General features: G+C 44.9%; 1 protein-coding gene across 4 annotated transcripts; it reads right to left on the reverse strand.

The window, feature by feature from the left end:
* Positions 1-694: 694 nt before the first annotated feature.
* On the reverse strand, positions 695-25,840 carry LOC114766522 (ribosomal protein S6 kinase alpha-3). 4 transcript variants are annotated; one of them, XM_028957323.1, is made up of 22 exons: positions 25,512-25,833; positions 23,565-23,621; positions 8,553-8,669; positions 8,026-8,107; positions 7,231-7,311; positions 7,070-7,149; positions 6,428-6,534; positions 5,830-5,867; positions 5,537-5,679; positions 5,357-5,427; positions 4,851-4,939; positions 4,281-4,345; positions 4,090-4,192; positions 3,883-4,004; positions 3,617-3,742; positions 3,439-3,528; positions 3,098-3,256; positions 2,814-2,975; positions 2,646-2,722; positions 2,005-2,122; positions 1,775-1,915; positions 695-1,597 (listed from the first exon to the last, which is right to left on the reverse strand). In XM_028957323.1, the coding sequence occupies exons 1-22, from the start codon at positions 25,572-25,574 to the stop codon at positions 1,475-1,477; spliced, it is 2,214 nt and encodes a 737-aa protein (XP_028813156.1). In that variant the 5' UTR covers positions 25,575-25,833; the 3' UTR covers positions 695-1,474. The 4 variants fall into 4 exon arrangements, 3 of the variants coding, with proteins under 3 accessions (XP_028813156.1, XP_028813175.1, XP_028813166.1); XR_003742824.1 differs by having other exon boundaries at positions 1,456-1,597; positions 1,683-1,915; positions 25,512-25,840; XM_028957342.1 differs by lacking the exons at positions 23,565-23,621; positions 25,512-25,833 and adding an exon at positions 16,486-16,642.

Raw genomic sequence — 25,840 nt, forward strand, 5'->3', positions numbered from 1 at the left:
TGTTTTCGAGTGTACGGTGTGGCATCCTCAGGATTTATGCAAATGGATAAAACAAGAAGTGTCATGTATGTCGTGTCCTGAAGGAAAGAAACCAAAGACCCTTTTGGTTGGTGTGTGATTGCGAACTTTTAAAGATGGTTTTATAAAATTAGTTGAAAAGGGGTGCAGCCAGATGATTGACAGTGACAGCATGTGCCTGTCAATATATCACATGCACAAATATTAAGATTGTGTTTCTTTTTTTTTTTGTTTCATCTGCTTTTTTATGTAAATCTTGAATATGTTGATGACAAGCCCCACTCTTAATGCAAAGTGCAGTTCAAAAATAGTGCCCCGTGTGTTTCAGGCTCTTTAGAACAGGAAATGTTTGCTGTAATCTCCAAAAGTTGGTCATGATGATGCCAGTAGTGTATTTCATTGAGTAGGTGTGTCAAAACATTACACTGATAGTGTAGTTGGCTAAAACACTGACAGCAGACCCTTCTGAATTCATGTGGCAATAGTAAGTCAGACACGCAGGCATATGCTTCTCAGTGTACAGCCATGGGTTCTTAAAGCGTCTTCATTCTCACAGACCTCACCACTGAAGATAGTGCCATAGTGCCTATGTCATGCACAATAACAAAAAAATACTACTTGCATTTCCGTAACGGACATATTTCTACACGTCAAAAAGAAAGGGACAAGACTGTTCTTCTTCATTGACTCAGATGTTTTATAATGCATTGTTTCATCCATATAAACCTGAGTTCTACACCGTATTTACAGTTCTGTGCCACACGTTTGGAGCACCATGCTCCTCTGTGCTTTTGGACTCTTACAGCAGATTTGTATAGAGGAATTAATACAGCAGTAGAGTGGATGCCAACGGTCTTCACAACTCTGCAGCCTCAGCAAAAATGAATGTCCTTTATGCTGGGGACAAACTGCTTTTGTCATTGGGATGGTATAAGACTACAGACAATTTCCTAACCGAGATGTCTGCAAAAACGGGAAGCGCTACCAATAAATTCCAATAAGGCAGATGGATAACACTGTTGTTGACATACATTCTTCTTCAAGTACCCGCCCAAACTGATTTGGAGTGTTGTACTTGTAGATGGGAGCAGCTAGTCCTCAAGAGCTACATTATTTGGTATCGAGTTGTTAATGACACCTTTCCCACCATTAATTTACAAGCATCTGGTATGCATCAGATAATGTGTATTTCTAACATATCTCTCCTCCACCAACAAAAGTAAGCAGTCCATAGAAAGTTCTGGATTTTGAGTGCAGGCAGTTTTAACTGTATAAGCAGCTGCCTATTTAGCAAGCATGGACTACGTAGTCGTTTTGTATGAATTCTGTGCTGGCCGTATTGGCTGAAGGGGTAGAATGGTTGGCCAGCCGGGGTCTCCTCTGGGTCCAGCTCGAGAGCGGCCATGTGATGCTCGCAGCAGGTGAAAGGCTGGGCTTTGAAGTAAGAGGTAAGCTCTCAGAGAGCAGTGGAGGTCAGTTTCTTCACACCCCTGCGCTGGGCCAGCGTGGAGCAGGTTACTGGCTCCAGCACCGGAGGGACGTTCCTGTTAAGGGCCGAGTATGTGGCAGCCATGGCACCCTGCAGAACGACAAAGCTCTCAATCATCAGGCTAGGTCTAATGGTGCAGAGAGATTTTATTACAGAAGCAAAGAAATCTTATTACAAAGGAGTGTGAAACTGGAGGAAGAGTTATGGAGGAAGAGCTGAGACTTAGGAGAGAAGCTACGCCCCAAGATAAAGAAGGTGGTAGAACACCTTGACCAGGTGTGGTGCGTCTTGTCTGTTGAGCTGGTATTTGGGCAGCTGGTCCCTGTGAATTATCCATGGATGCCGGAGCACTTGTGCTGCTGTCAGTCGCTGATGAGGATCTACGTGCAGCATCTTGGACACCAGGTCCTATGGTAGAAATTGAGGGAGAAAATATGTTAGTGCTTATCACAGAAGGGATGGTCAAATATGGTCAGTTTCTGTGAGGCCACTGGTACCTTAGCCTCAGTTGACACAGAGTTCCAGTATCCACCAGACAGCGAAAACTTCCCACTGCCGATCCGAGCCAAGATCTCCTCAGGGGTGTCTTCTGGGCCATTGGCAAAGGGTGTAAAGCTGTCAAGGGCACAGTGTTAAATAAATACAGTGTTTTTCTATTTTTATTTCCTGCTTGTTTACTTAATAGGCAGTTAAGAAAAAAAAAACAGCATAAAGTGAGTCAGTCAGGTGCACTGTGCTTCCAAAAAAAAAGTAAAATCATCAAATTGTTAACAATCAATCCCAAATGTGTAGTTGGATTTAGATCCAATATGCAAATGCTTCATCATAAGATGAAGCACTGGGGCAGTGGTGGCCTAGTGGTTAAGGAAGCGGCCCCGTAATTAGAAGGCTGCCGGTTCGAATCCCGATGTGCCTCTGAGGTGCCACTGAGCAAAAGCACCGTCCCCACACACTGCTCCCCGGGCGCCTGTCATGGCTGTCCACTGCTCACTCAGGGTGATGGGTTAAATGCAGAGGACAAATTTCACTGTGTGCACCGTGTGCTGTGTATCACATGTGACAATCACTTCAATCACTTTTAAAAAGCCAAAAACAGCTAAAAAAAAAAAATACAACAGCTGAAATGAGTCCCACCAACCCGGTCAGCATGGTGTATAAAAGGACACCAAGACTCCAGATATCACAGGCAGCATCATAGCCCTGCTTTTTCAGCACCTGACAAAAACCATCACAGGATAAGAATCAGATGCAAAACACAAAAAGAATAAAAAAAAAAAAAGGGGGCAGGTCAACGTAAAACACTTACCTCAGGTGCCACAAAGTTGGCTGTATAGCAGGGGGTCATTAGCAGGCCATTTTCAGCCCGGAGCTGTTTGGCGAACCCAAAATCGCAGATTCGGATGGATTCAGGATTTCCTGACTCATCCACATATAGAATATTACTGGGCTTCAGATCTCTGTGCACCACCTGAACAAGGGAATTATTGGAATGAACATAATTCCACAATAACATATGATTAATAATTGAATATTAATTAAAATATATGAATCTATTGTTGTGTGAGTTAGACACATGATTGCAGGACTTACTCCTTGTACATGGAGGTACTCCACGGTCTTAGTGATGGTGTACAGGACTGCACTGGCTTCCCGCTCTGAGAAGAACTTCTGTCTGAGAATTTTATCCAAGAGCTCACCCCCCTTCAACAGCTCTGTCACCAGGTAAACAGAGCGTCCATCATCATACACCTACAACATAAACCACAACCTGTAAACACACTGCCTGATACACAACTTCTTGGGTTGGTTGCATTTAACTTCTGCAAACAAAATTTAGGCATGTAGGATTATGGTTGTATTGATTTTTTAATCTATGCCTAATACCTGAACAACAAATAATACCCATCAAGGTTCATTAAAGGTGGCCTCACATCTTTTAACGTAATGATGTTGGGATGTTGTCCATAGCGCAACAGGATCTCCACTTCTTCCGTAGGATCCCTCTTAGCCTTGCTGATGATCTACAATAACAGGGGAGCACCGATTCAGCAGGCAGTTTTTGAGGTGCCATGCATCTCACAGAAATCACGATTAAATAAAACTCTCCACCTTCACGGCATACTCCATCCCGGTGCTTTTACTAATGCAGCGCTTGCAGACGGAGTATGAACCCACACCAATGTCCTCCTTCAGTTCATAGGCATCGCTGAACTGAGATGTGTTTCTGTGTAGTTGCTGCAGGGGGCGCAGGAGAGATATGACTCAAAAGCCTTTGGGATCCATGTCATTTTCATAGATGCGACACAATCCCCTTACTCTTAAAAACAGCCTTGGATTAAATTAACATTTTACAACCAAATCGTGGTCCGCAGTACCTGTACAATAGAGCTCACGTTGTTGCTCTGTACTGGCTGAGTTTCTTCTTCAGTGATGGCCACAAAACTGAATCCTCTGAAGAGCTGATGCGCATTGGCACTAGGAGGCACCCCTGGGGAGTCTGAAGCAGATTAAACACCAATGCTGAACTTTATTATATTATATAACAGGACAGGTGAGCTGGATTTGTGTGACTGCAGCACTACCTTTGGGAGTTTTTGCTGTGAATTCTGGATCGAAGTAGAATGTATCATCAGGCCGTCCTGAGGCAGGTTTAAAAGGTGGATGGATCTCTCTTCTGAATAATTTCTATAAAGAAAGCCATTCCACAAAATGTTGATCTAAAGAGAAACATTAACATAAGTTGCACAGAGCCTGGCCATCTTAACAAACATACATTCCAGTCTATTGTTGCGTAGAATGAATGTCTCTTGATCTCTTCTACTCCATCTGGACCAGCCCCTGCACAGACAACACAAAATCCCCTATTACATACCTTTAACTATCTCAGAAAACAGCATAGCAATACTTTCTAATGAATTAATAGTATACTTAATAATATTTTTTTATTCTATCATAGGATTGGTCACTTAAAGACAAATTATATTTTCTGAAGTTTTAAAGTACATTTTTGTATACCATTTGGTTAAATTGACACAAAATTACCAAAACCTCTGTTATGAATTTAACACGGTGGTGTTTTTTTTGTGGTTTCTATGTTTTCTTTTCATTATTTGTACTGTGATATAAGGACAGCATCTGAGTGTTATATTATACAAATAGAACATAACTAACCATTGTTCTACATTATTCAACTGTGAAAAGAACCCCAATGATACATTGCCTGAGTCAGAATGACACAAAATTGTAAAAAATCATTATAAAACCAGTAATTTAGGGTCTTTGCAACCTTCAGTAACATTATATCCCAATCCAATAGTGTTTTTATTTAGTATGAATTACTCACCAAGTCTATTAGAGGGATTTCTTTTGAACAGGTTCCTGAGGAGACTCTGAGCTTCCGAACTCAAAAACTGCGGCATTCCCAACTTAGCTCTATGGGAGAGACAAAGTGAGTAAAAAAGCTTTTGTTTTGCCAAAACTATAGATCTATAACCATGGCCTACGTCTGACCTCTACAGTCAAAATCATCTCTCCCCGCACAGATAAATATTACACACAGAAAATGGAATAATAGCCGACTAAGTGCTGTTTATACTATTATCACGGTCTCACATACAACTGCGGCATTACACACCTCACACTCCACCTTCAGAGTAGGCTCTGTTACTACTGTGCCTTATCCCTGTTAGAGTGCAGTCACTTCAATTAATCTTATCGGCCATCATTATCATTATCCACTCACAGAGCAGTTATTTCTGCGATGTCATGGGTGTAATGGTTTCTGGAACTGTCCAGGCTTCTACAGTAAATGTTAGACTAATAGTTATGATAAAAAAAAAACACACTCACTTCAGAATCATGGTCATGGTTTCCTTGCGATCTTTGCCTTGGAAAGGCAACGTCCCTGTTAACATTTCAAACTAAGAGGAGGAAAGAAAACATTAGCACGGCGAAGACTGTATATTCTGTAGATGAGTGAAACAGCGTTCAATCATTTACATGAAAAAAACAAAATCCTCGCTCCCTCACCATAAGTACACCGTAGGACCACCAGTCAGCACTATGTGTGTGACCCCTGCGGTTCACCACTTCAGGGGCCATGTATTCAACTGTCCCACAAAAAGAGTAGGCTTTGTTCTCGTGATCGATGGCCTCTTTGCTCAACCCAAAATCTGTAAGAATCACACACACAGCAATGTTGTGCACTAGTGTTTTGCTCTAAAGACCTTTAAGAAGACGCAGACAGTAAACAAAGACGGCCTGATTGCCAAGGTCCCTGGCTGCTGATGCAGGCAGAAAGAGGCAGAGGTGAAATTACCCACCCGTCAGCTTAATGTGTCCCTCTTCGTCCAGCAGGATGCTGAGGGGAAAAAAACAGGACAGAATTCACAGGTTCAGTGAGACACAGAACACCACACAGCACAGAAGTCCTCCAAATCACAATCCTGTCCTCATTTTCTAATCTCCCTGGTGCTTCATTTAATAGTTAGTTCCTTCTCGGTCATCAGGGAGGCTGAAGAGCATATGAAGAACCCAGCCATATGAGGACAAAGCTCACACAGGCATGCAATGGGCGCTCATCGTTTTTATTGCGCGGCTCTGACTACCCCTTAGGATAATTTAAAGATGGCCTCAGGAGAGTAAGGGTGTCAGCATTTTTATAGTATGAGAGAACAGATCACAACACTGCCACATCCAGCATGCTACACACTTTCAGCAAAGATCCCTGCATTGATGCATTGTTTCTTTTTTCTTTAAAGCTTCAGTTCATCCAACTCACAGCAACGTTATCAGCGCTAGGCTTCCTCTGTCACACAGCTAGTAAATATTAATCTCTTGCTCTCAATGCTAATTGTGTGTACCCAAGACAGGATGCATGCTGGGATTACGAAGGAAATTATGCTTTATGTGTTGAAGTACTTCTCTGGTTTGAGGTCCCTGTAGATGATTCCCAGTCCGTGCAAATGATCCAGGGCCAAAGCCAATTCAGCCAGATAAAATTTCACATCCTCCTCCGTGAACATCACCTGGGTAGACATGGAAAAAAAACCAAGTGAAGTGATTGTCTTTGAGGTGGTAGTAGCCTAGTGGGAAACACACTCGCCTATGAACCAGAAGGAGGGGGAAGACAAAACTCCATTGTGTCCCTGAGCAAGACACTTAACCCTAAATTGCTCCAGGGGGGGACTGTCCCTGTAACTACTGATTGTAAGTCGCTCTGGATAAGGGCGTCTGATAAATGCTGTAAATGTAAATGTTAATGTATTTGTGATACACAGCACAGCACACAGTGCACACAGTGAAATTTGTCCTATGCATTTAACCCATCACCCTTGGTGAGCAGTGGGCAGCCATGACAGGCGCCCGGGGAGCAGTGTGTGGGGACGGTGCTTTGCTCAGTGGCACCTCCGTGGCATACAAAATCAATGTTATACAATGATTTGTGTTCAAATCTTTATATAACAGCAATGCTAAGGAAGCTTCAGATTGCAGTTTTTGCAATGACATGTTGAAAAATTTAATATTCCTTAAACACCTACAGCAACATGAGCCATACTATACCTCTTTTGACAGACGGGTGAAAAGATCCCCTCCTCTGAGAAAGTCAAGAATCAAGTAGAGCTTCCCTTCTGTTTGGAATGCTGAAGAGATTTACAGCGGAGGGGTCAGATTCTGATAGATGTGGATCTACTCAGTGTTGAATGATAGCGGCCGCTCCTTACCGTAGTGCAGTTTGACGATAAAGGGATGGTTGACCTCCACCAAAATGTCTCGCTCCATCTTTGTCCGCACCCGGTCTCGAACTGCAACACATGAGCCGACACCTTGATTAGTCATCGTTCTAACCCTCTCCGGCATAAATCACAGCCTCCCTTGCACCGTCGCACTCTACCTCTCCTCTGGCACTGCACAGCCACGCAGATGGCTGCTGATGACTAATTAAATAAAGAGGGGGAAGAGTGCGCGTTGCCAGAAAAGAGCAGGGAACAAAAGCGTCAAGAAGCAATCTTATGAGGGGGGGAAAAGAGGACAACGAGGGCAGGAAGGAGAAAATGGGGGGTCAGGAAGTACAGGTAAGTCGTGTGGCCACTTATGACCCAATTGTCGACACTAGATGGAGCCTTCGGTAAACACTTGGGGGTTGAGCAGATCCCAGAAGAAAACTGTGATTGTGATTTAAGGTATGTAATACAAATGATTACCATAATTGTGGCAGAGGTCACTGTGAGTGTAGCCAGCGTAGGTCATCCGTGTAAACTAGCCATGCTGATTATCCAATCAAAACCAGATTTACTTAGTAGTAGCCTAGGGGTAACATACTCGCCTATGAACCAGAAGACCCAGGTTCAAGTCCCGCTTACTACCATTGTGTCCCTGAGCAAGACACTTAACCCTACGGTCCCTGTAACTACTGATTGTAAGTCGCTCTGGATAAGGGCGTCTGATAAATGCTGTAAATGTAAATGTACTTTCTGTAAAATAGTGTATAATTTGATTTTTTACAGCCATCTCCTCACCTTTTAGCGTGGCTTTCTTCAGCACCTTCATGGCATAGAGCTGGCCAGCGTCTGGACCTGTCATTTTCTTCACCAGGAAAACCTGCAGCAGACACAAGTACAAATGGGTCAAACCAACTGAGTCTTCCAACATGCGTATGTTTGTGTGGGCATCTGAGTCATTTTCCACTAAAACCAATGTCGTAATCAGGATATGGACGAGCAGAAACTCAGCAACTATTGATGCCGCATTGGCAGGGCCCTCTGCACTTCAATTTGCTCAGATCATTATCATAAATCTCTTTTTCAACCGTTTTACTAGGGCTGTCACATGCCATCAGTGGTGGCCTAGCGGGTAAGGAAGCAGACCTGGAAGCAGAAGGTTGCTGGTTTGAATCCCGCACCACCAAGGTGCCACCGAGCAATGCACCGTCCACACAAACTGCTCCCTGGCGCCTGTCATGGCTGCCCACTGCCCACCAAGGGTGATGGGTTGAATTTCGTTTTCACTGGGTGCTGCGTCAAATAATCACTTTCACTTCACATACCTTTCCAAAGGAACCCTGGCCCAGGACCTTGCGAAGTTCAAACTGCCTCGGGTCGGCCTTCTCTGACCCCTCTTTCACATGGTGTGTGATGCTGATCTCCTTCACTGTCACATCATCCTGAAGTGAACAGAGACAGCGGAAGCTTTTCAGACAGAAGTCTCACTCACTGCTCTGTGAAAATGTGAGCAAGCAGCGAAGGAATTCATCACACAGTGAGATTTCTGGGAAAAAAAGATCTGTCACTTTCTACAGCACTGACAATCACTGACACACACATCTTCACTAAATCTGCAGAAACATTTGAAATGAGTAAAATATTATAGAAAAACATACTTTTGTAGACACTTTTGTTTGCACTTTTAGCATTTAAGGTAGCGTCATACTGGATCGGCAGGAGCCGAGACATAGGACACCTGGACTGTGGTTAACCGATTCTTTCCAAATGAGGCAGGGCAAAATGGGATTACCGGGATGCCAATGTTTTTCCCTTATGTGCTGATCAGAGTTGTGGTTGGAATTTGGCAGTGAGCGTACCATTTTTAAACATGCACTGTCACAAATTACTAACTACAAAATGACTAATTACAAATGACAAACTTTAGGAATGTAACAAATCATTTTGTTTTTTGTATTAATTTGTGTTACTGAGACACCCAAATATCACTCATCAATGTGTTGACTGAAACCTGCAAGTGGAGAATACAGAGCACTGACTGAACAGAACCTCATGAGCATCGTTTTATTCCTCATCAGCAACATACGAGAGGTGCAAAGTTACCCAATGTAAATTCACACAGCCTCTGATATCCCAATTGTCCTCAGCAGAAGTGATTGATGAAGAAAGGAGTGTCAAACATATATATTGAGGATGAGAGCTCATTTTAGAAGTTTCTACACACACCCCACACCCTCAAACATCGCTGGCAAGCCCAGTTCTCTCTCTCTTACGTCCTACAACATCTGGCCCAAGACAAAGCAGGTTGTTCCAGATCCTGCCATGTGGACTGGTCCAGGCAGGGGTTGCACCCCACTGAGCCCCGCCGGGCCGACCGAATGGGCCCATAGATAGATAGAAAATAATAGACAGCAGAATAGATCAAGAGAATGATGCTGCACTCTTGCACAGAGTCTGTGATGGATGGCTTCCCACACCGTTGCCATGACACCGCCCCCAATCCTCCTGCTCCATCAGAGAACCAGTGGGCGTGGAGGAGGGTGACTAAAGACACTGTGCTCTCACTTAGCCTCCCTATCTATCTTTCCCTCTCTCCATCTCTTTATTTTTGTCTTCCCCCTCCGTCCAGCCATTCCTCTCACCCCTCATCCTTGCTGGCAGCCCAAGATGACATCATACCCCGGAAAAGAATGAACAGCCGCCAAAAACTGTGCAAAGTTCAACAGATCCCTAATCCAACACTACAACATGGGCACTGGATATTTATACACAAACACGCATTTTTACCACAAAGCCACGGCTTAATGTAGCTAAAATAACACAAAACAGACTGCCATTATTCGGTGACCGATGAAAAAAAGAACATAAATGAGAAAACGGAGAAGTGAGCACCGCCTCCAGCATCAGCAGGAGGCTCCTCAGTACCTGCGGGTCCCATGGGGAGCAGAGGGGATCACAGGTCAGGGAGCAGTCCATCCTCTTCAACCCCAGAGCAGCCTGGCAGTGGTGCTGTCCGGGGTCGGTCAGGAGGACCGGCATGGTGCCATGGATCCGGACCTCAGCTCAGCTCAGCCAGCCGCTCGGGGCGGTGACGCGCCAGAAATTCAAGTATCTCCTCAGAGGAACATCTAGGTTGAGGTCGGCTCCTCGGGACTCTTGACGGAGTTTGATGGAAGGCGGACCAGGGGTTACCGACCCTGACAGCACGGGCACTGCAATTTCTCAGGCCACCTGGTCTCCGGTTTCCACCGGTAAGCAACCAGAGAACAGGACAGAAACGAGCATATCGGAATCGCCTGTGTGGGACTGACTTTCACTTGGCAACTTGCGTTTCACAGGGAGGAAGTATCTGACCAATCGATACAGGGGAGGGAGGATGGAAGCGAACTGCAGAGAAAGCGAGAGAGCGAGCGGGCGTGATAGAGAGAGAGCGACGGAGCGCGTTATACTCCCAATTCGCACCTCATGTCAACGACACTGAGACAAAAAAGTGACGTCTCCATATGTAAATGTGTGGCAACACTTTCAGGTCTAGTTGAAGTGGTGCGAAATGCTTGAGCGTGTCGTCCTTTTACAGATGTCGACTGATTCCCACAATGCAGCCTGAAGGAATCGATCCCCTTCACATCCCCTGCTCATCCCGAACTCTGACCTTGGATAATGGAGCAGCCTGGAGCGCGGGGCACGGCCCCAGCTGGGCTCGATGGCTCCGTGGGCACCGGAGAGCGTCTCAGGGTGAGATGGTGAGATTGTTTGTGTTGGTATTTCAGCGCCCGTGACTCAGAACGCAGATGGTGCGTATCCAGGATGTTTGTGTAGTTGCCACCTCTTTAATCTGAGGATTAAAGAGTCCCCGTGGTTCCGAGAATACACCAAACTCACACCCACTTGTCCTCTCACTCACTATTGTCTGCTTGCTCACTGATCAATCCTCATGTCCCCTAATAATAAAAAGGATGACAGATTACCCCTGCCTACACCAATACCTTAGCTCATTCATTTAGTTATTTTGTTACAGTACAAACTCAGTAAAACAGAGCAAATAGGTCAAATAATGTCACGGGCAATAGCCAGTCATAACAAATGAGATATTATTACTAATTATATTACTTAAAAAGGAACATAATTTAATGTTATACATACAACTCACAAGGAATTCAATACATGTAACAATGAATTCCTTTAAGTCACCCATAAATAAATAATACACATTTTCCAGTGTTGGTTATTGGCATCAACATCAGAGCACAAATTTCCCATAGGGTTCAATAATCATAAATCCAGATTCTGGTACATAAAGCACAGCGCTGCTGTTTACCAACTTGAGACAGGATTATGGAACACATATAAAATATACAATTTCTAATTAAAACTCATTTTTTATGCCCAATGGAGAAAACACACCAACATTCTGACAGTTTAATAGCCTTCAACACACCACCGACCCCAGCCTTTGAAAGGGGTTTGATGGAGGCTGACGCCATCAAAGCCATTCTAGGCATTAAAGGGGAGACAGAAACATGAGCACATGACCTCTCCCTCAGATCCGCACTCTGCAGTTCACCCACCAACTCAAAGCTCAAAGGAACACATTTTTCATCGCTCTTTCACAAACAACACACACACACACACACACACAATCATGATAAAAATAAATAGGACTACATGCAGTCATCAACATGCTAGATAGACTCCCACTCATCACAAGTACAGAAACTCTGAGTCAGACACAAACCAAACAAGTGCACACATAGTTTTTTATCGAAATACAGTAAAACATGCTGCATTGTGTCCAATTACCATATATCTGACAGTGTTTTACTCCCCACAGGAGGTAAGTGCATGTGGCAGTGAAATTGGGTTGTTGTTGCTGTGACGTATGAAAACAGAGCGATGAATCAGACAGTGATGTGGGAATACACTGAAGAAAAATTTATGCCTTGTACAACTGCACTGCAATTATAAGTATGACAGATGAAAATGTGCCGCGTGGTCAGTCGGGAGTAGGACACGTCAGTGCTGGACAGGGAACCGTAACCTAATCCCAGGCCATTGCAAGGTACTCACAGTCCTGTAGGGCTGCTGAAGAAAAGTGAAAACCCTCTGTAGAGCCTTCAGTCGGAGTTGCAGCACCCGGCTCACCGCCCGCCAGCCTTTACGGGACTCCATCCTGCTTCAGTTCAGGGTAGGCGAGCAGAGAACAGCACTGGTCTTTCCAATGTAAGAGAACTGACCACGAACGAGGTGGGGGGTTAATGCTAAGAGAGAAGTGTCGGAGATTCCCTCCGTAAAAAAGCTGGAGAAACCCTTACCCTGGTCAGCTGACCAGAGGCACTCGCCTATCAATGGGGAACACATAAGACACCAGCACGCAAACAAATACAGCCACGTCTCCAGGATGTAGGACCACTGGCAGGATTACGGCCACCTGTTGCTGGAGGCCTATGAGGGTTGCACCGGGGACTTTTTTTTTCCAGCGTATTAGTGCTGAGGTGTCCGTACGTCCAATGAGGGCACGGTCCCAGACACTGTGCTCCGGCACAGCAATAAAACACAATGCCAGCATATGCTGCAGAAACAAACAATCAGATAAACCAAAATGAACACTGACTAAATAAAAATGTTACATGCCACGGCCACCATTCCTTGAGGGGATGGCCACCCGGAAGTAGACGAGGACGGGGTCAGTGTCAGGCATCCATCTTGGATACTGCTTGCTCATTGTGGTTTATTCTGTTGCTGCAAACCTTACATACCTTGACTAACACTGCCTAACACCGACCGCTTGTTCTTTGACCATGTCTTCTGGATTACCCCTGCCTGTATCTTCTTCTGACCTGGACGTTGCTGACCGTTCACTTTGCCACCAATTTCCTCTCCTACACGTATGCTGCCTCTCCCACTGTAGAGCAAAACCCCAGACTACATCGCCCCCACGTGCGCACCCGCACCCACTCTCACTCGACTCCTGTCTCCCTGTTGCATCACAAACGCCCTCGCCCAGCCATCTCCAGTTCCCCCGTGGCCTCAGCTTCCTCATCAACTGTGTCCGTTCGTGTGCCCCTGGACGCGAGACATTATATTACATTAAAGATTAGGTTCATTTTATGCCAATAGACTGTTTTTCTCGCCGTGTGTACATACAAAAGGCCAGACTATTGACACAAACACTCGAATCGTGATTAATAGAGTGCAACTTAAATGACAAAAACATTGAGTAGTGGGAGAGATATATTAGACAGCAAGAGAACATTATGTCCTTGCGATTGATGTGTTGGAAGCATGGAAAATAGGCAAGTGTCAGGACCTGAGCAGTTCTGACAAAGACAAATTGTGAAAGTTGACAAAGGTCAAACTCATTCTGGGTAACAGCATTGCCAAAACTGTAGCTCTTGTGGGACATTCCTCCTCTTTAGTGGTCTGGACCTTCAGAGACGTAATGGAGTCATGGCAAGGGAGGATATTAGAGGAATGGTCATAATGTTGAGGCTGATCTGTGTTTATACGTTTTCAAATCAAATTTTGTTAACTTTACCAAGTTCAATATTATCATGCAGCAATAATAATAATAATAATCCACTGGCCCAACCCTAGTACAACATGAACAGGGAAGCATATAATTCCACGTAACTCCTATTCCAAATCGCCATGGCTATGGTTTTCCTGAATCGTACACGTGGAATTCCTGGTGTTTATCTCCTTATGCAACACAATTAACAGCCCTGGTCACTAAGCCCAGATGACTTCGGAATGAAATGTAACCTTGGGCTCTGTACGGTTTCAGCACAGCCCTGACATCCGCTCAGGTTCCCACCCTGGAATCTGGGGAGGGACAAGGACACACAAATTACAATTCCAATAAACTCTCCTTTGTCACAGAGCTAAAGAATGATCATGAGGGGTGGCCCACTTGTCCGATGGCCAGCGTGACGTTGGTGGTTATGTAAGCCTGGCTCCAAATAACAGCTGGGTGAAGTCCCTGCTGTTTAGGTCTCTGTCACTGGACCAGGAGATCAGAGTGTGATTGTGTGTGGCTGTCACCCCTCCTGAGCTGCCAGACTGACTGAGACTCAAAGAGCCAACCAACCTAAAACAGTGAAAATGAGAGCATGCTGGTCTCTGCCATAACAATCAGTATCATGAATAAATTCTTCTCCAAATCAAGGAATCACCATCCCATTCTACATAACTTCATGACTTCAATGCTGGACAAATTGCTTGATTAGTTTTTTTAGATTGTGATCGCAAGCTGTAATGTGGAAGAAAAAAATGCAACTGTATTCCGTCAAACAGAGCAGCGACAAGAGGAAGGAAGCATAATTTATTCATCCAATTCCCAAGAAGGCGAAAGGACAATCAATCAACCTAATCAATTACAACTGAGCTGGTCTACCTGTGTGATTCCATATCACGATCATTTGAAATGATTACTGATTGAGCTTTGAAACAGTCTTTATTGAAGAATTTGGAAACATCACAACTGGCAATTGAATAAACGTGAATATTAATTTGTGACAAAATGCCAATGGAGGGTCTGACTGCAAAAAAATATATAATTCAGAAAATTAGGATTCATTTTTATCTCTATTTTGTTGTTTTTGTAATCGGTGGAAGCCAAAAAAAAACCCCAACACTGTCCTTCATGCTGACTGTGATCCTGACCATGAGCAGTTTTCATTGCAGGAAAAAATGAGGACTACCCTTACAAAAAGAGTCATAAAACCACATCCTTCCTTGCTGTACAAAGTATTTTTGGAATTTGCCTCAGACTAACTTTTTTGACCATTAAGCTGAGATCTGAACCAATTCCAGCAATAAAATTAGACTTATTTGTCATTAAAGAATCATTTCCTAAGATTATTTCTTGGTGATTCCTTCTTGAGTCCCTTAAAAAAAAAAAAAAAAAAGACTAATGTGACTGACTGAAACTTCTCAGTCTGAATTTGGGTTTTTACACAGAAGAAAAATGGAGAGACAAACCAGGAAAGCCGGAAGCCTTGCACACTTTTTGATTTGGATCTGTTATTTTTAAAGCTTCCTTCCGCTTCACTTCACGTTCCACAAGGCAGCCTATATTTCCTGCCTCCCTAATGTGACCCCTGAACTTTGAACCCACTGACAGAGAGAGGAACTCTGAAGGGGGGGGGGGGCGATTCATTCTCAAACTCCCAAATGCTCCACCCATATATCAGATGAACTCTGGAACCAGATGAGCCACGAAAAATTGTCTTTTTCAGACAGACCAGTGACTATGGAATGTCAGTGAATGTGAGGTACAGAACTAAACTAATCTCAAACAAACTAAGGTCAGAATCAATGGGACACACAAAATAACAATGTTAACGTTGGCAACAAGGGCGTTGAAATGCCTACTAGCAACATGACTCCTTAAGAAAGCCCTCCAAAATGAGTCGGTTTGAGGTCTGCAGTGTATTTGGAGGCAACTTTTACAATCGGCATCATAGAAGCATAAACAGTTTTCAACTTGATTACTCAATGACGGGTGCCACAAACAAATTACTCCACTCACGTATTCGGGTCTTTACCCAACGACTGGACAACTCAACACGGGCGGCCGGCCAGTGCGTCTTTACAAAATGTCTAACTGGCTGACCGATCGATCGATAGCCGAATCGTGATTAGCCAATAACCCCTTTTTTGCTTGCCTGTGTCTATGTTGAACGACCACCTGAAACACCGAAAGAATTTGGTTTGCACACAGGATCCATTGTCCCTTTCCCCCTCCCCATCTCATTACTCTAATCTCCCACTCCAGAGCCGAGTCTAAACCCATTAGGAAATTCTCTCTGCGCTTCATCTGCAATCAATAGAGCTGGTTACGGCCAAAAGAGATCGCTGCTTAATTACCGACTACAGAGGACAAAACGTCATTTGGACACAGCGAGAAGAATGAAAGCACACACACACACACACACACACACACACTCACACACAAACAAAAACCTACATAACTACATGACACACTGACTGAGGAAAGGGTGGGAAGCGAGAGCCACGCTCACTGTCAGCAATAAGCTAGAGAGAGTCAGACTTTTTCTACAAAAGGAATTGGCAAGAAATGTGAAGGCCTGCGCGGTTTCATCCACCTTCCACCGAACCTGGCTTTTGGGAATGCACCACGGTTTTCCCCTGAAACTGAACAGCAGACACCGCTATTGTGCTATTACAGCTTTTAGTGGCACCAATGAATGTGGGTTCTCGGTACGGTTTAATAGAAAGGTTGCAACAAGCTCCTACCCGCGAGCCGCCCTGCTTCATCCGCAAAAGAAGCACCTTCAGCATGTCTGCTTCCTCTTGTCACGCAGACAGGGGGACGGGCAGCAGCGACAGAGACAAAACACCTCAGCCATGGGGCGGACGGTGAAGACGTGGACACTCGGCCTGCGGTCACTTGGGCAGAAAGTTTGAAAGATTCCGGAGAGGACGCAGACACGGACCCACCCACCCACCCACACGCACACAAAAGAAAGCAGGAGGAAGGACCTGCCCAGGAAGGGCCTACAGCTGCTGGTCACTACAGCGATTAGAGCATGTCCTGTCCTCGTTTCCCTGGCAACATCTGCACAGGAAGAGCCACATCTGTCCAGAAGGAAAGCATCTTGTCCCTCTGAAGGTTTTCCACTACTTCACTAACCCGCTCTGTCTCTCTCTCTCTGTCTCACACACACACACACACACACAGATGTGCACGCAAACCCAACCTCAATAAACTTTGAGCTTGTTCTGATGGATGCAGCCTATTTATGAAAATGCACGTTTGTGCGTGACTATTGTGCTTAAATGTCGCCAGGGTTCAAACGACCTCATAAAAATAGACACACCTGACATTTAGCACAGCTTACATTTACATTTACATTTACAGCATTTATCAGACGCCCTTATCCAGAGCGACTTACAATCAGTATTTACAGGGACAGTCTCCCTGGAGCAATTTAGGGTTAAGTGTCTTGCTCAGGGACACAATGGTAGTAAGTGGGATTTGAACCCGGGTCTTCTGGTTCATAGGCGAGTGTGTTACCCACTAGGCTACTACCACCCTAGTAGCCTAGCTTGCAGATCCCCACAAAGAGAACCTTCAGAACGAGGATTTGGGGACTGAAATTCTATACCGTTATTATAACAGCTCCATGTACACACACTGAAAGTACAAGTGTGCGCCAGCATATGTTTATGTGCATATGTGTGTATGTGTGTGTGTGTGTGTTTTTGAGCGCTTGAGTTGGGAATCTGTGGATTCTCGCTGTTTCCTGTCAGTCAGCCCAGAGCGGAGGTGCGCTTCCTGTGAGCAGGAATTCTGCTGAGTGGACATTACAGGATCTGCTCTGGCAACAGAGGCTAATGCACATACACCCAAGCGACTCAAACGCAATTCGCGTCAAGACACAGTCTCGGAGCAGGTGGGCAAGGAAAATCGGGTGCACAGTTACAAGAAAAGCCAGAGAAGCCGATAACCGCAAAAAAAGTCACCAGTCAACAGTGTGGCATGACATCAGAGGGCAGATCAGATCAGGAGTGATGTTTGCTCAGAGGTCCCGCGTTTGACTGGCCCGTGTCGTGGAGTTGGGGAAACTCCCAGAAGCCCCGTGTTCTTGGAGAGGATTCAGGAAGAGCGCGACGCCCCTGCTGAAACGATTACATCATCTAACCTCAGCCACAGCCCCACAATGCTCCACTAGCAGCAGGGAAACAAGTGGCACTACACCACAGTGCCTCTCTCGGCTTTAAAATAGAATAGCTTTAAATAGAACCGATCCACAATCCCACATATTCACAAGAGATTTTAACAAATCTTTCTCATTAACAAATACCTGTATGATACCCAATGATTTCCAACATTTAACCCCTTTTTATTGACATGAAGTTTATTTTAATAATATCCATTTTAATAAATCACATGGGCCACGCTGTACGGCTGGCCTGGCAGAAGTTAAAAGAGTTGTCATGACTCCCTGCCCCTCTGAGCCCTTGGGACGGTGGCAGGCATTGCAGGCACTGCGCTGTTCATTAACAGATAGAGGGCCGCACTTCTTCTTCCTGTCGGAGGCCAGACGGAGCCAGGGCAAAAAATAGCGTCGGTTTTCCCCCCTCCCTTGCGTCTCGCTGCTGTGTATGACCACCCCGGCCACACATGGAAGAAGATGCGACGCTACGCCGAGCATTGTGAAAAGGACAAGGGTGGCTACAGAAAGAGCACAAGTGACAGTGTCATTTCCGGAAAACCAAAGTAGAGAAGATTTATAACTCTCACCCTCTCTCTCTCACACACACATATATACACACTCAGCTCAAATATCTGAAGTCTCCATTTGTGGGATCAATAAAGCGTTATCTTACCTAATCTTATATTCAATATAATACAGATTATACCTTATGCTCATATGCATGCGGGCCAAACCCTTCAGGCTAAATTCTTTGTCAAATGATAAGTACATACATACAAACACACACACACAAGCATCTTCTGCTAACGTTTGGTATTTAACTTTCCCAGGGCAGACCCGTGCCTGCACGGTGCCACACTCTGAAAGTCCAAGTGTGTCATCCCAGAGCGAGACCCCTCCCCCAGTTCAGCCTCGTCACGCAGCTAATGACTGCCTGTCCCCACTCAACGGTTCTCGGCTATTCACCGGAGCGGCGAATATGAATCAACAGCGCAGTCAGAAGTGCTCTCCCACTCCTATTCACGCAAGAACAAAGAGCCGCGGTTCAGCTGAGAGGGGTTTGGAGGTCGTGCTTTGAGGCTCAAACTTTCAAGCCCCGTGCAGTGTCACACGCGCACACAGTTTCCTCATGTGGGATGCTTACATCACGCTCACAATGACTCCTTCAGAGGATTCATACATCCAGTAAATCGTGTGTGTTTGTGTGTGCATGTCTGTACCGTGGCCATCTGCGAGCACCATCTGCATCAGGTGGAGAGACCGCACACACTTTATTGATCGCAGGCCATTATGTGTTCATCCTACTCCGTTTTCAGTGATTCACCGGCCTCCCTGGGATTCCGTGAGGGTCTGTTCTCGGCCGCGGCCCCTCGGCACACTACGCTTAGCTCCAGACAATTACAGAATGGGGGATTCTCCTTGCCCATGAGCACTTTAGGGAGTTATGCAGCATATGGGTCCTCATTGGCGGGACAGAGGGGTCTCACAGCATATGGATTGGGATTGACAGACAGTTCTGAGCACAGACTGGCTCTAAAACTGGGTGGCGATCGGACAAATCCAGTCATAAAGACTGTACAGGAGTCGGGCGTATGGACGTCGGGCCGTGTCCGCAGAGACAAAGACCCTGCAGAGGCAGCAGGCAGATGTATAGCCACAGATATGCGGCGAGATCATACAAGGTTAAGCAGTAGAGTGAGAAAGAGAGACAGAAGAGGATAAAAAATGGAGAGAGAGAGAGAGAGAGACATGAGTGGGTGTTAAAGAAGCGAGAGAAAGTCAGTCCAGATGGCCAGAGAAGATTAAATACCATCTGCCACTGAGATCTGGAGACAGGGCCGCGCACTGTAGACATGATCCACACACCAGCACACAAACACTGTACTTCATGTACACACACACACACACACACACACACTATATCACTGTCACAGTCAGGTCCTAAGAGTCAGGGTAAACATTCCAAAAAGCTGAGTCTGTTGGAGAATCATGATTTCAGGATTTCCTAAAGCGGAGGCCTTGTGCTACATCTCAAGAAGGAAGGCAGGTGAACTCAGCAAACTACGAACATGAACCATATCACCACCAAATCTGTGTTAAGTGCTGCCTGGAAGTTTGTAAACCTTTGAGAGTTTTCCATGTTTCTACGTAATCATAGCTGAATTCTGTCTACAACAAAATGGGCTTGTGCTCTTCTTCAACGCCATCTCAAACTTTCATAATAGACTTTCATTCCACGCAGAGGAGGCCAGTGGTGTCAAATAATAATGGATAACAAAATCATAATATTAAAACATAACATTGAAGTTATTAAAAAGAATCAGAATAGGTCAGAATATTGTGGGACTGTTGAAGAGAGTAAAAAAGAGGTAGAATGGGCAAGTAGAGCATTCAAAATGGAGACAACATTAATATTCATTTCTCATATATTATCGAGCCATCCTTGCACCAAATAAAGTGTGTCACAGCTGCTCAGGAAATAAACCACACCACGAAGCAGGCCTGAGTTTCACGGCCACAGCTCATGTGCATGTGACAAAATGCGGCGTACGCCTCCAGCAAAGGAGCCCACCTACTTCATTTTAACCCTGCCAGATCTCAAATGAAATTTTAATATGCAGCAGAGGGTGCCACAGAGCAGCGGAAGAGCGGCAAATGCAACGTGCTGAGGAGGTGTGCTGCTTGTAAGCTGCGATAAACATCTGCTCTCTGGATGGTCTGTGGTGGAAGTTGCTTTAATAAACACAGTGAGTAATGCTCAGCATACAGTGCATGCCCACACAAGCCACTTCCTGCTCTCGTCATCTTCCTGTGCTTACGCGGTAGAGATGTGATACAGCGTAAGAAATCCCAGATTAGACCCCATCTAATGCACTGCAGAACTCTCTCATTCATTAAAGCGCTGAAACTGATCTACTATTATGTATTACAGTGTCCAACAGAGCTATGGCTGGCCCAAAAATCATGCTTTCAAATAGACTATTATCATTGGCTGTTCTTTACCCTCTCTGGACGAACTGCACAGCTCTTGCTGCCTCAAGAGAACGGAAAACATCATAAAAGACTCCTCACACCTTGCTCGTGACCTGTTCCAACTGCGGCCATCAGGCAAAACATACAGTAACACAAGGACTAACAGATTAAACAATCAGGGCAGAACATTTTAACCTCAAATAATATTCAATTTCTATTCCAGGTTTCGTGCAGATGGATTATTTGTCTACCTACCTCATTTCTATTTTGTATTATAGGATAGCTTTCTCCGTTTTATACTTTCCTTATTATACATTTATAGATACCTCTCCGGCAAAGGGACTGCACCTAATTTTGTAGTTGTTACAATGACAATAAAGATATAAAAGACTTTCACTACAATGTTATCATGACAAATATTAAGCACTAGGGATGCACATGCCAGTGTATTTCTTTGTGCTGGCACCGAATTGAGGTAAATAGGGAGAGTTGTGTCATGGAAGGGTAGGAGACTACATTTACATTTTCAGCATTTACCAGACACCCTTATCCAGAGCGACTTACAGGGACAGTCCCCCCTGGAACACTCAGGGTTGTTTGTGCCTGCGTTTACAAATCTGCAATCATTTACACATTCACTATATTGATGTGAAAATATGCACGTGCACACAAATGGGACAGCCATAGAAACCCTTTGCAGTCAGGTTAATACTAAAGTGAAGTGGGCTGCCAGAGTACGATCTCTAATAGTGATGCGGGTGGGACTGCTTTAGAATTAATTGACACATGTATGTCAATAAATATCACCAAAGTGCTCTGAACATGTGCTGGTTTTTGATGCATCGGGAGTTTGACTGTGTTGTGATATCTACTGGAGGATGTTTCTGTCAGAGCAGCGGGACAGTGCAGGAGGAAGAGGGCACAGGACAGGGGTTTTACTTATAACAATTCACATCATACAGGACAATACAAACAACAAAGACAAAGACATACAAACAACACTGACTAAACACAATGAGGCTGCATTCACGTATCATGACTGTGGTACATAAAAACCTGAGCACACAGGATAATTTTGTCCCATTTTGTGGTACGGGCTATGTAGTAGTGATCTAGTTCCTTGCAAAAAACAAAGAATCTGAAAAAACAACTTTAGGAGATTTAGGGGTTTTTCATTATAGTGTGATGACAAGAAACTCAGAGCTTGGCAAAAATCTTGTTAGTTAGAAGGTATTCTTGTGATGAAATAGTATGTTAAAGGTGTTCTGAAGGTGAAAAGACTTAGTGTGAAAGTGAAGGGGTGATGATGAAAGTCATTATTGCATATGCCCCACAGGTTGGGTGCAAAATGGATTAGAAAGATGAGGAAGGAAGAGGCCTAGCAGGAGGTTCATGGGTGTTGTAATAGAACAGATGTAGGTGGTTGGTGTGATCTGCTATGTCGACCCCATGAAGCAGTCAACAGTAGAAGTTATAATGCAAATATTACATGGCATGTTATTATACAAAATGAATAAATATACAGTAACAAAAGTGCCAGATGTTGTCTATAAGTCTGATCAAATTGACTGTTCACATTATATATGTTATATTACATTTTAGTTGCGCTCAGACTCAAATGCAGTAATACCAATGTGACTGATTGTTTGTTAATTCTGAGTCCAGTGACAGTGAAAGTGAAGTGATTGTCATTGTGATACACAGCATCTTGTGCTTGCGATACACAACGAAATGTGTCCTCTGCTTTTAACCATCACCCTTGGTGAACAGTGGGCAGCCATGACAGGTGCCCGGGGAGCAGCGTGTGGCACCTCAGTAATGCATAGTCAACTGGATCATGTAAATGGCTTCAAGTATTTAATTCAGCTGAAATGTTCGTGTTGGCCAGCTTTTTAATAAAAACCAAAATACATGCATCCCACAAATTCTCATACTCAACAGGAGAATATCTCTTACATTTAAAAATATTTTAGCACCTGCATATTTTCTCTCTCTCTCTCTTTCTCTCGCAAGAGTGCTGCATAAGATGTGTGTGTACACAGGGTAAAAATAAGTTAAAGAATACTTTGAAGATACTAAAAGCGAGAGAGTTTCCCCATAAAAAGATCCATACGGCATCTCCTCCTGCATTTAAAAATCAATGCCTTTAAAAGCCGCTGGGGGAACGCGCAGTCATCCGCACTCCAAATTTCATCCAGCAATGAGGTCACTGTAAGTGACGCCATCATTGTGTGCACTTAAATCCTTTCAGCATCACATCAGACTTATAAAGCGCAGCAGAGTCCACAGCACCATGCACCACATACACCACCATAATCCAGAAACAACACAGCCAATCAAGCCATAAGCTTGAGGTCAGCTCGATACTGGCAGTCTCTGAGAGGGCAGCATGGCCAATGGCATCAATTTATCACTGTTCTCTTTTGTCCATGGGTGCAATGTGCACAAACATAGTTACACAAGCAGAAGCCTCTTTATTTCGTTCTTTTCCTTTTTAAATCAAATGTCAAGCGTCATAAACACTGTTTATCAAAGGCACAGCGGAAAGGTGAAGGAGGACAAGACTGAAAAAAAGGGCTGAGCAGCATGGTCACAATGTCAAGAAAAAAAAAAGACTAAGAAAAAGATGGAGTGTAATAGAGAGATAGAGAGAGATACACATGAAGGTAAGGAAAGACTTACATTAGATGATACTGTGTCATCTTCACCCATGGAATCTTCCAAAACATGTTGGGAATCCTGTTTCCAACAAAAGACAAAATGTCACATCCAATTATGTACAAAACAGAGGTTCTATCGATCTATCGAGAAACTGATTTAATACACAAACACATTTACATTACATTTACATTTACAGCATTTATCAGACGCCCTTATCCAGAGCGATTTACAATCAGTAGTTACAGGGACAGTCCCCCCCCTGGAGACACTCAGGGTTAAGTGCCTTGCTCAGGGACACAATGGTAGTAAGTGGGATTCGAACCCGGGTCTTCTGGTTCATAGTGCGAGTGTGTTACCCACTAGGCTACTACCACCAAACACAACTGTCCTAACCCATAACCCAGACGTTACAAAAGAACAAAGAGGGATCTGGTGGAACGAGACTTTCGGTCGACTTTCAATTACATCTGTTGGTTGAAAAAACGTTGACAATGACATGTGTCAAGTCCAATGTCCTAGATGCACATCAGTCATTGTCTTAGAAGTTAGAATATCATTGCTCCTTGGCACAGCTCAACAACCATTTAATCCATGTTCTGTCACTATTTATATTTGGTTATATACTGTGTTTTTAATGCATGACATTTACATTTAAGGCATTTGGCAGAGGCCCTTATCCAGAGCGACTTACAAAGTGACAACACAGCCTGTTAACACAGCATCGGTATCGATTTCTTTCGATGTCTACACATAAAAAAACATTCATCATGGTTCCCACCGAGTTTGTTTAATTGTGCAGCAATAGGCCGTTACACGCCTCCTTGAAGCTAGCTACAGTTTGTTCACGAAATCCCTCGGAGTATAACTGTCCCTGGTGCTGAAGCCTCTCGTACTAGCTCATGTTGGCTACAGATGTCACAATACAGCACATATCAAAAACCCCATATTAAAAAAACTGCGTTACGGCGCAGTACAGACTTTGTCAAAACATTAAAATGCTTCATGTGGGGCGGAAGCAGCCTAGTGGGTTAGATGCTCGCGTATGATCCAGAAGACCTGAAAGTCCCAGGTTCAAACCCCACTAACACTCAAACCTGAGTTGCTCAAACCTGAGTCCCTGTAACTACTGATTGAAATTCACTCCATTAAGGGTGTCTTATAAATTCTGTAAATAGATGAACCGGTTATGCATTCAATGCTCTTTGTACAGTGTGTTTAGGATCCAACTCACTGTTTTCTGTGGTAGTAAACCAGCAATATTTAGCATGTACTAATCCCACTCCGGCAATATATGTTTCTGGCACCCTCTCACACCCTGTGTGTGTGTGTGTGTGTGTGTGTGTATATATATATATATGGGTGGATAAGGGCAGCTGATAAATGCTGTAAAATGTAAATGTAAATATATATAATGTTGATCGTGAATTTTAGCATATTATCCACACATTGTACGAACAAAAATACCCAACTACTACATCAATGATCTAAGTTATTATAAGGAAGTTGTAAACATATTTATAACAATAATCGCGTACTGCAGCCAACTCACTTAAAAGTCTGATATTTGCATATTTTCATCTCAATTGCATTTCTGTTGCGCCCTAAAAACTCGGACACGAAGGTGACAGTGGCCCAGTGTCACCCGCAGCACGCCCCCCCCCCCCTCGTGAGTCACCAGTTGAGCCATTAAAGTGCCCAACTCGGGGACAGCTCTTCCTCCGCAGCGCTCGTCCCGCTCGACCCGCGCTATAAATCGCCCCGCGTCCCGCTATAAAAAGCCGGCCGTTTATTCTTATCCCGAGTCGGCTCGGTCGGGGCCAAGCGCGCCCGGTGCGCCCCCAGACGCGCCCCGGCGTCTGGACGTGTGACAATGTCCCAAACGTTCCAGACGGACCGGGACTCACGCATCCCGTCAGGTACCGCGCCGGAGGGAAGAAGTACCGAGAGCCGGCCGCGCGCCGCACTCACCTCGCTGGCGGCGCTCCCCAGTGCCATCTTCCGCCAAGGGTCCGCCAGCTGCGCCAGGGGCATCTTCGCGGTCCTGCGGCGGGGCTTCGCGCAGTCGGAAGTCGGCGCCTACTCGCCTCCGCCGCCGCACCGCGTTCGGTCCGCGAACTCGCCGCGCCTCCCTCTCCCGCGCGCGCCCCACTTCCGTTTTTGCCCAATATGGCGACGTGCGCGCGCGTTACCTGTCCGTCGGTCGGAGCGCGCGCCGCCCGCGTCACCGGCGGTGGGCGGGGCCTGCAGCGCGGGCACCGGGGCGAGGACAGGTGACCGGTTCACACGGGCGGCCCAAA

Source organism: Denticeps clupeoides, chromosome 2 (genome assembly GCF_900700375.1).
Source record: "Denticeps clupeoides chromosome 2, fDenClu1.1, whole genome shotgun sequence".
In the NCBI taxonomy this organism is placed as follows: Eukaryota; Metazoa; Chordata; class Actinopteri; order Clupeiformes; family Denticipitidae; genus Denticeps; species Denticeps clupeoides.